At 54.6% G+C, this 12,410-nt stretch overlaps 1 protein-coding gene across 3 annotated transcripts in view; it reads left to right on the plus strand.

Moving 5' to 3' along the window:
* LOC142467608 (ligand of Numb protein X 2-like) overlaps nt 1-12,410 on the plus strand; it is a 52,045-nt gene that overhangs the window by 27,941 nt on the left and 11,694 nt on the right. For all 3 annotated transcript variants that reach the window (XM_075573527.1, XM_075573525.1, XM_075573526.1), the window contains 3 exons: nt 734-1,198; nt 3,712-3,896; nt 4,763-4,959. In XM_075573527.1, the coding sequence (XP_075429642.1) occupies nt 810-1,198; nt 3,712-3,896; nt 4,763-4,959 (771 nt within the window). In that variant the 5' untranslated portion in view covers nt 734-809. The remainder of the gene's footprint in view (nt 1-733; nt 1,199-3,711; nt 3,897-4,762; nt 4,960-12,410) is intronic.

The raw sequence follows: 12,410 nt of genomic DNA on the forward strand, positions 1-12,410 counted from the left end.
ATATAAGTTGCCTGTGTAACTTGTTCTGTTCTGGGTATTGGTTACCTGCGTTAGTTACTGTCTGTATACCTGTATATAAGTTACCTGTGTAACTTGTTCTGTTCTGGGTATTGGTTACCTGCGTTAGTTACTGTCTGTATACCTGTATATAAGTTACCTGTGTAACGTGTTCTGTGCTGGGTATTGGTTACCTGCGTTAGTTACTGTCTGTATACCTGTATATAAGTTGCCTGTGTAACTTGTTCTGTTCTGGGTATTGGTTACCTGCCGTAGTTACTATCTGTATACCTGTATATAAGTTACCTGTGTAACTTGTTCTGTTCTGGGTATTGGTTATCTGCGGTAGTTACTGTCTGTATACCTGTATATAAGTTGCCTGTGTAACTTGTTCTGTGCTGGGTATTGGTTACCTGCGGTAGTTACTGTCTGTATACCTGTATATAAGTTACCTGTGTAACTTGTTCTGTTCTGGGTATTGGTTACCTGCGTTAGTTACTGTCTGTATACCTGTATATAAGTTGCCTGTGTAACTTGTTCTGTTCTGGGTATTGGTTACCACTGGCTTTGTTTTATGTGTCCCAGATTCTCGGGTAATATGAGTCTTCTCTTCCGTTCCTTCTTCTCCACTGGTGTCATTTTCCTTAAACCTTGCGATATTTCTCACTGCGGTCATATTGTGTTTGTGTTGGCGGAAGAAAGAATCCATTCTTATTTGATCTTCTTTAACCCGCAGAACGTCACGCTGCAGATGCCTGAAGTATAATCCAGTTGGAGCCTCATCTGCAGAAGCCACCGGATATAACCGGGCGATGGCAGACCCTGTGCCCACGGACGCAGGCTCCAAGCCCCCCGATCTGTGCCCGGATTGTGGGCAGACTCACCTGGTGACTGAAAACCACATCTACAACTTTCAGGAAGAGGTGGACGATGAGCTGGTCTGTCACATCTGTCTCCAGCCCCTGCTCCAGCCCATGGATACCCCCTGCGGTCACACCTACTGCTATAGGTGCCTGGAGAACTTCCTGCAGGAGAGAGACTTTTGCCCCATGGACCGCAAGAAGCTCTTCTTCCAGAACTGCCGCAAGTCCAGTCTGCTGGTGAGGAACCTGCTGGACAAGCTGTCTGTGAGCTGCCCCTTCCTGCCCGAGTGCAAGCATAGCGTGGCACGCTGTGAGCTAGAGCCTCACCTACGCAACAGGTGCATACACTGGGGCATCCACAGGGGGCAATCCAACCTGGAACATACAAATAGGAAAGCGCTTGCCAGTATCGCCGTCTTCCTTTAAGGTGCAATCCCTGGAAGCCAATCACAAAAAAAATAACTTTTTGTAAATAATTTAGCCATTGTAAGGGTTCTCCGTACACAAATATATCCATGCTTAAAGCATATATAAGGCGACTTTTGTTCCTTCGAGGTTACTAGTGATTTGTTCAGCTTTTATTTAACCAGCAGGAGAATAAATAAACCACTTTATTTATTTATGTATTTATTTATTTTAAAATGTTTTACCAGGAAGTAATACATTGAGAGTTACCTCGGGTTTTCAAGTATGTCCTGGGCACAGAGTTATAATGACAAATAATATATGGTTACAATACATAGTTACATAAGTGAGCTGGGTATACATTATATACACGACATTGCATGCACAGTTAGAGATAATATATATTATAGGCGTGTGTAACAGTTACAGACCAGATTAAAATGTGAGACAGCTTTAGTTTTGGAAGAAATTAGACTGGTGGCGGCTGTGAGAGTCTCTGGTAGACTGTTCCAGTTTTGGGGTGCACGGTGAGAGGAGGAGGAGCGGCCGGATACTTTGTTGAGCCTTGGGACCATGAACAGTCTTTTGGAGACAGATCTCAGATGATAAGTGCTGCATGTGGTAGGGGTGAGGAGCTTGTTCAGATAGATGGGTAGCTTGCCCAGAAAGTTAGAAACTTTGCATACCCTTACCCTAACATGCCAGCCTAACCCTAACATGCCAGCCTAACCCTAACATGCCAGCCTAACCCTAACATGCCAGCCTAACCCTAACATGCCAGCCTAACCCTAACATGCCAGCCTAACCCTAACATGCCAGCCTAACCCTAACATGCCAGCCTAACCCTAACATGCCAGCCTAACCCTAACATGCCAGCCTAACCCTAACATGCCAGCCTAACCCTAACATGCCAGCCTAACCCTAACATGCCAGCCTAACCCTAACATGCCAGCCTAACCCTAACATGCCAGCCTAACCCTAACATGCCAGCCTAACCAGAACTCGTAATATACCTAATAATTTGGTAGAAACTGATTGTGGTTATATAAGGGAGGGGGGGGGGGGGATATTATAAAATTGGCTGCTGGCTAATTAGAAACTTCCCTTAAATCATTAGCTAGCACCACCAGGGTGCAAACTATCCCGATATCCCGATATCCCGATATCCCGATATCCTGACTGATTGACGTGTTAGAAATTGGGATAGTCAGACCTGTGCTAGATACAGAGCCCCGCTGACATGCAGTAAATCCTGGGTCACGTGGCACCGCACTACCACGGGAAGGAAAATAAAACGCCGCGGAGAAGGGGAAACTGGATTTAGTCCCAGGCCTCGTCCCTGGTTAATGATTACTCTGGAACACTCCGGCACAGGGACCGGCTGCTCTGTAAACATCACGCTATGTGTCAGCGGAAAGTCTGTGTTCACAACGTGACCTTTTGTTGTTGTACTGAAAAGCGTGGACTTGGAAATGGCAGAGCCCACGTGCTGAGTAATATGTCATTTATAATCCCCTGTTTTTCGCCCCGTGGCGCACTGGAATAGTACAGAACACGGGTACATGCATTATATAGAGGTTAGAACGTTTTCTCGGAAAGGCTCCAGTAGAAAAACATTTGGTTTGGAATTCAGATTTTGGGTGAAACTTGGTCCGGGCAGAATGCACTATTGTGACTTAAGCAAAATCTTTTTTTCGTGTCCTTATTACCTCCCTCAAGTCCAGTTACAGACCTGCAAAGGGTTCTGCGGGTCCTTCCACCCGACTGGCCAACCCTTCCTGTGTGACTGATAGCTAAACATTGTATCATTCTCCTACTCTGTCCCTGATTCTAATGCAAGTGAAAGGATCGTCAAGAGATCTCCTCCTTTCATTTAATTCCTAACCTTCCTAAATGGCGTTTTCACCCAGTGGTCAGTGGTCTTCCAGCGCTGAGCTGTGCCGGATTCTTGCCCAGGCTGGATGGACAAGGTCCTAAACTCAGCCATCCTGAGCTTTTGGCCCTTCCTCCAAATTGTGGAGGGTTACAAGGTCAAGGGATCCTTGCTTTAGGTTTGCCATCCCATGTAGCCAGGCCAAAAAAAACAACCTTTGGTAAAGATTTTAATTGGCTTCCGTAATCCACGGAAACAGCAACAATTTGGATAATTTTATTTTTTGGGGGGAAATAATTAACAAATTGCAAGTTTTTTGTTTTTTTTCCCTGTCCTTAAAAGGGAGCCGATAAGGAGACGGGGGCTTTGCCTTGGCAAACTCCTTGTTGAACACGGTGACCTCACACAAAAGGAAACAGCCTTCCCAAGTCCCAGCAGATCATGTTCAAAACATCATTAAAACAGTACTTCCAGGTGTCAGATTTTGGTAGAAAGCCATATATCCGTACACTTTGCTTCCAGGACTGGCCGTACCTTTAATGGCTTATTAATGTCTTGCTGTATCTTCTGCAGATGCTCGGGCTTCAGGAAATACAGAGCCGAGACGGAGAGGACAGAGCCCCAGAATGGTCTGGCAGAGACGCCCCAGGCGGACAGAGTCTCCACCACCCTGGCAGAGTCATCGGTGGCTGCTGTGGTGGCCCTTGGCCCCTCTGAGCCCGGCCTGGTGAATCCGGCGTTCGATGAGCATGAAGACGGTGAGAGTCTGGAGATACACACGTGTTATCAACAGCTTGGGGTCTCCATAGTTAAATGCCGGATACTGCAGGGATTCCCAACATGGTTTAGAAGTATTGATCGCTGTGTGATAGTAGCAAGGTACCATTGCTTTATTTTCCCACGCAAAGTACCACACACCACTATGCGCCACTGTCTTTTTAAAGCTGCAGACCAAGCTGTATCGTACGTCTGTTTTATTTATTTAAATAAATCAGTTCTGTACTCTGAGAAAATACTTCTAGCATTTACATTTTTTTAAACAACTGACATTTGTAATGTATTATAATGTAACAAGCATTTTTTGTTTCTATAGCAACCATTTACAAAGTCACACCCCTTCCTCTTCTGAAACACCCTTTTTGAGCCCTGTCCTCTCTCTAGCAGTGCACCAATTGTATCTAGTGACTGCCTGGTCACATGATCTTCCCCACAGAGCTTTGTGTGACGGTAGGGGTAAATATGACTGCATTTAAAAAAGATTATGAGTCCAGTTCCTGTGTCTGAAATGGAATCCCACTTATTTAATAACATTTAAAAAAAAAAAAAAAAAGTATATTTTAATGAATTTATTTTCCTCAACAAATTCTGCAGAATTTCAGGTTTTAATTTCTGGGAAATATTAATATATTTGCTCTGCAGATGTGGTGAGAAGTTACACTCCCAGTATTGCCAGACAGGCTCCAGTTCTGGTTTTCCAACTCGCCATTATGCGTGCAAATAAAGGATTATTTCTCACCAACGTGCGGTAGAAAACCAGGACTGGATCCCCCTCTCCTGATGACATGGAGCCGGTTGTGACGGTACGGCCCCCCTGATGCCCTCCTGTGTACCTTGTGACCCTCAGATCAGCCTCACAGGACGAGTCTTGTCGCAGAGACCAGCATGGTGGATATCCAACGCGACGACCCAGAGGAGGAGCTGGGAATGCGGATTGTGGGGGGCAGGGACACCCCCCTGGGGAACATCGTGGTGCAAGAAATTGTGAGGGACGGTCTGGTGGCTGCAGATGGCAAAGTGACCCCAGGGGACCACATCCTGGAGGTGGGTTCTGCTGTGTTATTATTGACCAATAATATTTAAAATGAGAACTCTGCCAGTGTACACAGCTCTGTACACAGAATGTGGCCGGCACAGGGAATCCATGCCCAGGCGCCCGAGCGGAGTCACAGGGAGGTAAAGGGACTTCTTCAAGGTCACAGGGGGTGACGCTGGGGACCAGATTCTCCAGCTTCATCGGCAGTGACGTTACTACTTGGTCACTTTCTTGCCCTCCTGGTAATGTAGCAGTATGATGCCATATCGTGTAGCACGGTGTATGCAGAGGCTGGATCAGGGGGGCACTGTGTATGCAGAGGCTGGATCAGGGGGGCATTGTGTATGCAGAGGCTGGATCAGGGGGGCACTGTGTATGCAGAGGCTGGATCAGGGGGGCATTGTGTATGCAGAGGCTGGATCAGGGGGGGCACTGTGTATGCAGAGGCTGGATCAGGGGGGCATTGTGTATGCAGAGGCTGGATCAGGGGGGCACTGTGTATGCAGAGGCTGGATCAGGGGGGCACTGTGTATGCAGAGGCTGGATCAGGGGGGCACTGTGTATGCAGAGGCTGGATCAGGGGGGCATTGTGTATGCAGAGGCTGGATCAGGGGGGCACTGTGTATGCAGAGGCTGGATCAGGGGGGCACTGTGTATGCAGAGGCTGGATCAGGAGGCACTCTGTATGCAGAGGCTGGATCAGGGGGGCACTGTGTATGCAGAGGCTGGATCAGGGGGGCACTGTGTATGCAGAGGCTGGATCAGGGGGGCACTGTGTATGCAGAGGCTGGATCAGGGGGGCACTGTGTATGCAGAGGCTGGATCAGGGGGGCATTGTGTATGCAGAGGCTGGATCAGGGGGGCACTGTGTATGCAGAGGCTGGATCAGGGGGGCACTGTGTATGCAGAGGCTGGATCAGGAGGGCACTCTGTATGCAGAGGCTGGATCAGGGGGGCACTGTGTATGCAGAGGCTGGATCAGGGGGGCACTGTGTATGCAGAGGCTGGATCAGGGGGGCACTGTGTATGCAGAGGCTGGATCAGGGGGGCACTGTGTATGCAGAGGCTGGATCAGGGGGGGCACTGTGTATGCAGAGGCTGGATCAGGGGGGCATTGTGTATGCAGAGGCTGGATCAGGGGGGCACTGTGTATGCAGAGGCTGGATCAGGGGGGCACTGTGTATGCAGAGGCTGGATCAGGGGGCACTGTGTATGCAGAGGCTGGATCAGGGGGTCACCGTGTATGCAGAGGCTGGATCAGGGGGGCACTGTGTATGCAGAGGCTGGATCAGGGGGGCACTGTGTATGCAGAGGCTGGATCAGGAGGGCACTGTGTATGCAGAGGCTGGATCAGGGGAGCACTGTGTATGCAGAGGCTGGATCAGGGGGGCACTGTGTATGCAGAGGCTGGATCAGGGGCGCACTGTGTATGCAGAGGCTGGATCAGGAGGGCACTGTGTATGCAGAGGCTGGATTAGGAGGGCACTGTGTATGCAGAGGCTGGATCAGGGGGGCACTGTGTATGCAGAGGCTGGATCAGGGGGGCACTGTGTATGCAGAGGCTGGATTAGGAGGGCACTGTGTATGCAGAGGCTGGATCAGGGGGGCACTGTGTATGCAGAGGCTGGATCGGGGGGGCACTGTGTATGCAGAGGCTGGATCAGGGGGGCACTGTGTATGCAGAGGCTGGATCGGGGGGGCAATGTGTATGCAGAGGCTGGATCGGGGGGCACTGTGTATGCAGAGGCTGGATCAGGGGGGCACTGTGTATGCAGAGGCTGGATCAGGGGGGCACTGTGTATGCAGAGGCTGGATCAGGAGGGCACTGTGTATGCAGAGGCTGGATCAGGGGGGCACTGTGTATGCAGAGGCTGGATCAGGGGGGCACTCTGTATGCAGAGGCTGGATCAGGGGGGCACTGTGTATGCAGAGGCTGGATCAGGGGGGCACTGTGTATGCAGAGGCTGGATCAGGGGGGCACTGTGTATGCAGAGGCTGGATCAGGGGGCACTGTGTATGCAGAGGCTGGATCAGGGGAGCACTGTGTATGCAGAGGCTGGATCAGGGGGGCACTGTGTATGCAGAGGCTGGATCAGGGGCGCACTGTGTATGCAGAGGCTGGATCAGGAGGGCACTGTGTATGCAGAGGCTGGATTAGGGGGGCACTGTGTATGCAGAGGCTGGATTAGGGGGGCACTGTGTATGCAGAGGCTGGATCAGGGGGGCACTGTGTATGCAGAGGCTGGATCAGGGGGGCACTGTGTATGCAGAGGCTGGATCGGGGGGCACTGTGTATGCAGAGGCTGGATCAGGGGCGCACTGTGTATGCAGAGGCTGGATCAGGGGGGCACTGTGTATGCAGAGGCTGGATCAGGGGCGCACGGTGTATGCAGAGGCTGGATCAGGGGGGCACTTGTGTATGCAGAGGCTGGATCAGGGGGGCACTGTGTATGCAGAGGCTGGATCAGGGGCGCACTGTGTATGCAGAGGCTGGATCAGGGGGGCACGGTGTATGCAGAGGCTGGATCAGGGGGGCACTGTATGCAGAGGCTGGATCAGGGGGGCATTGTGTATGCAGAGGCTGGATCAGGGGGGCACTGTGTATGCAGAGGCTGGATCAGGGGGGCACTGTGTATGCAGAGGCTGGATCAGGGGGGGGCACTGTGTATGCAGAGGCTGGATCGGGGGGCACTGTGTATGCAGAGGCTGGATCGGGGGGGCACTGTGTATGCAGAGGCTGGATCAGGGGGGGCACTGTGTATGCAGAGGCTGGATCAGGGGGGCACTGTGTATGCAGAGGCTGGATCAGGGGGCACTGTGTATGCAGAGGCTGGATCAGGGGGGCACTGTGTATGCAGAGGCTGGATCAGGGGGGCACTGTGTATGCAGAGGCTGGATCAGGGGGGCACTGTGTATGCAGAGGCTGGATCAGGGGAGCACTGTGTATGCAGAGGCTGGATCAGGGGGGCACTGTGTATGCAGAGGCTGGATCGGGGGGCACTGTGTATGCAGAGGCTGGATCAGGGGGGCACTGTGTATGCAGAGGCTGGATCAGGGGAGCACTGTGTATGCAGAGGCTGGATCAGGGGGGCACTGTGTATGCAGAGGCTGGATCAGGGGGCACTGTGTATGCAGAGGCTGGATCAGGGGGGCACTGTGTATGCAGAGGCTGGATCAGGGGGGCACTGTGTATGCAGAGGCTGGATCAGGGGGGCACTGTGTATGCAGAGGCTGGATCAGGGGGGGCACTGTGTATGCAGAGGCTGGATCAGGGGGGCACTGTGTATGCAGAGGCTGGATCAGGGGCGCACTGTGTATGCAGAGGCTGGATCGGGGGGCACTGTGTATGCAGAGGCTGGATCGGGGGGCACTGTGTATGCAGAGGCTGGATCAGGGGGGCACTGTGTATGCAGAGGCTGGATCAGGGGGGCACTGTGTATGCAGAGGCTGGATCAGGGGGGCACTGTGTATGCAGAGGCTGGATCAGGGGGGCACTGTGTATGCAGAGGCTGGATCAGGGGGGCACTGTGTATGCAGAGGCTGGATCAGGGGGGCACTGTGTATGCAGAGGCTGGATCAGGGGGGCACTGTGTATGCAGAGGCTGGATCAGGGGGGCACTGTGTATGCAGAGGCTGGATCAGGGGGGCACTGTGTATGCAGAGGCTGGATCAGGGGGGCACTGTGTATGCAGAGGCTGGATCAGGGGCGCACTGTGTATGCAGAGGCTGGATCAGGAGGGCACTGTGTATGCAGAGGCTGGATTAGGGGGGCACTGTGTATGCAGAGGCTGGATCAGGGGGGCACTGTGTATGCAGAGGCTGGATCAGGGGGGCACTGTGTATGCAGAGGCTGGATCAGGGGGGCACTGTGTATGCAGAGGCTGGATCAGGGGGGCACTGTGTATGCAGAGGCTGGATCAGGGGGCACTGGTATGCAGAGGCTGGATCAGGGGGGCACTGTGTATGCAGAGGCTGGATCAGGGGGGCACTGTGTATGCAGAGGCTGGATCAGGGGGGCACTGTGTATGCAGAGGCTGGATCAGGGGGGCACTGTGTATGCAGAGGCTGGATCAGGGGGGCACTGTGTATGCAGAGGCTGGATCAGGGGGGGCATTGTGTATGCAGAGGCTGGATCAGGGGGGCACTGTGTATGCAGAGGCTGGATCAGGGGGGCACTGTGTATGCAGAGGCTGGATCAGGGGGGCATTGTGTATGCAGAGGCTGGATCAGGGGGGCATTGTGTATGCAGAGGCTGGATCAGGGGGCACTGTGTATGCAGAGGCTGGATCAGGGGGGCACTGTGTATGCAGAGGGCTGGATCAGGGGGGCATTGTGTATGCAGAGGCTGGATCAGGGGGGCACTGTGTATGCAGAGGCTGGATCAGGGGGGCACTGTGTATGCAGAGGCTGGATCAGGGGGGCATTGTGTATGCAGAGGCTGGATCAGGGGGGCACTGTGTATGCAGAGGCTGGATCAGGGGGGCACTGTGTATGCAGAGGCTGGATCAGGGGGGCACTGTGTATGCAGAGGCTGGATCAGGGGGGCACTGTGTATGCAGAGGCTGGATCAGGGGGGCACTGTGTATGCAGAGGCTGGATCAGGGGGGCACTGTGTATGCAGAGGCTGGATCAGGGGGGCACTGTGTATGCAGAGGCTGGATCAGGGGGGCACTGTGTATGCAGAGGCTGGATCAGGGGGGCACTTGTGTATGCAGAGGCTGGATCAGGGGGGCACTGTGTATGCAGAGGCTGGATCAGGGGGGCATTGTGTATGCAGAGGCTGGATCAGGGGGGCAATGTGTATGCAGAGGCTGGATCAGGGGGGCACTGTGTATGCAGAGGCTGGATCAGGGGGGCACTGTGTATGCAGAGGCTGGATCAGGGGGGCACTGTGTATGCAGAGGCTGGATCAGGGGGGGCACGTGTGTATGCAGAGGCTGGATCAGGGGGGCACTGTGTATGCAGAGGCTGGATCAGGGGGGCACTGTGTATGCAGAGGCTGGATCAGGGGGGCACTGTGTATGCAGAGGCTGGATCAGGGGGGCACTGTGTATGCAGAGGCTGGATCAGGGGGGCACTTGTGTATGCAGAGGCTGGATCAGGGGGGCGGCTGTGTATGCAGAGGCTGGATCAGGGGGGCATTGTGTATGCAGAGGCTGGATCAGGGGGGCACTGTGTATGCAGAGGCTGGATCAGGGGGGCACTGTGTATGCAGAGGCTGGATCAGGGGGGCACTGTGTATGCAGAGGCTGGATCAGGGGGGCATTGTGTATGCAGAGGCTGGATCAGGGGGGCACTGTGTATGCAGAGGCTGATCAGGGGGGCACTGTGTATGCAGAGGCTGGATCAGGGGGGCACTGTGTATGCAGAGGCTGGATCAGGGGGGCACTGTGTATGCAGAGGCTGGATCAGGGGGGCACTGTGTATGCAGAGGCTGGATCAGGGGGGCACTGTGTATGCAGAGGCTGGATCAGGGGGGCACTGTGTATGCAGAGGCTGGATCAGGGGGGCACTGTGTATGCAGAGGCTGGATCAGGGGGGCACTGTGTATGCAGAGGCTGGATCAGGGGGCACTGTGTATGCAGAGGCTGGATCAGGGGGGGCACTGTGTATGCAGAGGCTGGATCAGGGGGGCATTGTGTATGCAGAGGCTGGATCAGGGGGGCACTGTGTATGCAGAGGCTGGATCAGGGGGGCACTGTGTATGCAGAGGCTGGATCAGGGGGGCATTGTGTATGCAGAGGCTGGATCAGGGGGGCATTGTGTATGCAGAGGCTGGATCAGGGGGGCACTGTGTATGCAGAGGCTGGATCAGGGGGGCACTGTGTATGCAGAGGCTGGATCAGGGGGGCACTGTGTATGCAGAGGCTGGATCAGGGGGGCACTGTGTATGCAGAGGCTGGATCAGGGGGGCACTGTGTATGCAGAGGCTGATCAGGGGGGCACTGTGTATGCAGAGGCTGGATCAGGGGGGCACTGTGTATGCAGAGGCTGGAATCAGGGGGGCACTGTGTATGCAGAGGCTGGATCAGGGGGGCACTGTGTATGCAGAGGCTGGATCAGGGGGGGCACTGTGTATGCAGAGGCTGGATCAGGGGGGCACTGTGTATGCAGAGGCTGGATCAGGGGGGCACTGTGTATGCAGAGGCTGGATCAGGGGGGCACTGTGTATGCAGAGGCTGGATCAGGGGGGCACTGTGTATGCAGAGGCTGGATCAGGGGGGCACTGTGTATGCAGAGGCTGATCAGGGGGGCACTGTGTATGCAGAGGCTGGATCAGGGGGGCACTGTGTATGCAGAGGCTGGATCAGGGGGGCACTGTGTATGCAGAGGCTGGATCAGGGGGGCACTGTGTATGCAGAGGCTGGATCAGGGGGGCACTGTGTATGCAGAGGCTGGATCAGGGGGGCACTGTGTATGCAGAGGCTGGATCAGGGGGGCACTGTGTATGCAGAGGCTGGATCAGGGGGGCACTGTGTATGCAGAGGCTGGATCAGGGGGGCACTGTGTATGCAGAGGCTGGATCAGGGGGGCACTGTGTATGCAGAGGCTGGATCAGGGGGGCACTGTGTATGCAGAGGCTGGATCAGGGGGGCACTGTGTATGCAGAGGCTGGATCAGGGGGGCACTGTGTATGCAGAGGCTGGATCAGGGGGGCACTGTGTATGCAGAGGCTGGATCAGGGGGGCATTGTGTATGCAGAGGCTGGATCAGGGGGGCACTGTGTATGCAGAGGCTGGATCAGGGGGGCACTGTGTATGCAGAGGCTGGATCAGGGGGGCACTGTGTATGCAGAGGCTGGATCAGGGGGGCACTGTGTATGCAGAGGCTGGATCAGGGGGGCACTGTGTATGCAGAGGCTGGATCAGGGGGGCACTGTGTATGCAGAGGCTGGATCAGGGGGGCACTGTGTATGCAGAGGCTGGATCAGGGGGGCACTTGTGTATGCAGAGGCCTGGATCAGGGGGGCACTGTGTATGCAGAGGCTGGATCAGGGGGGCACTGTGTATGCAGAGGCTGGATCAGGGGGGCACTGTGTATGCAGAGGCTGGATCAGGGGGGCACTGTGTATGCAGAGGCTGGGATCAGGGGGGCACTGTGTATGCAGAGGGCTGGATCAGGGGGGCACTGTGTATGCAGAGGCTGGATCAGGGGGCACTGTGTATGCAGAGCTGGATCAGGGGGCACTGTGTATGCAGAGGCTGGATCAGGGGGGCACTGTGTATGCAGAGGCTGGATCAGGGGGGCATTGTGTATGCAGAGGCTGGATCAGGGGGCACTGTGGTATCGAGGCTGGATCAGGGGGGCACTGTGTATGCAGAGGCTGGATCAGGGGGGCACTGTGTATGCAGAGGCTGGATCAGGGGGGCACTGTGTATGCAGAGGCTGGATCAGGGGGGCACTGTGTATGCAGAGGCTGGATCAGGGGCACTGTGTATGCAGAGGGCTGGATCAGGGA

This window comes from Ascaphus truei, chromosome 16 (assembly GCF_040206685.1).
Source record: "Ascaphus truei isolate aAscTru1 chromosome 16, aAscTru1.hap1, whole genome shotgun sequence".
Taxonomy (NCBI): Eukaryota; Metazoa; Chordata; class Amphibia; order Anura; family Ascaphidae; genus Ascaphus; species Ascaphus truei.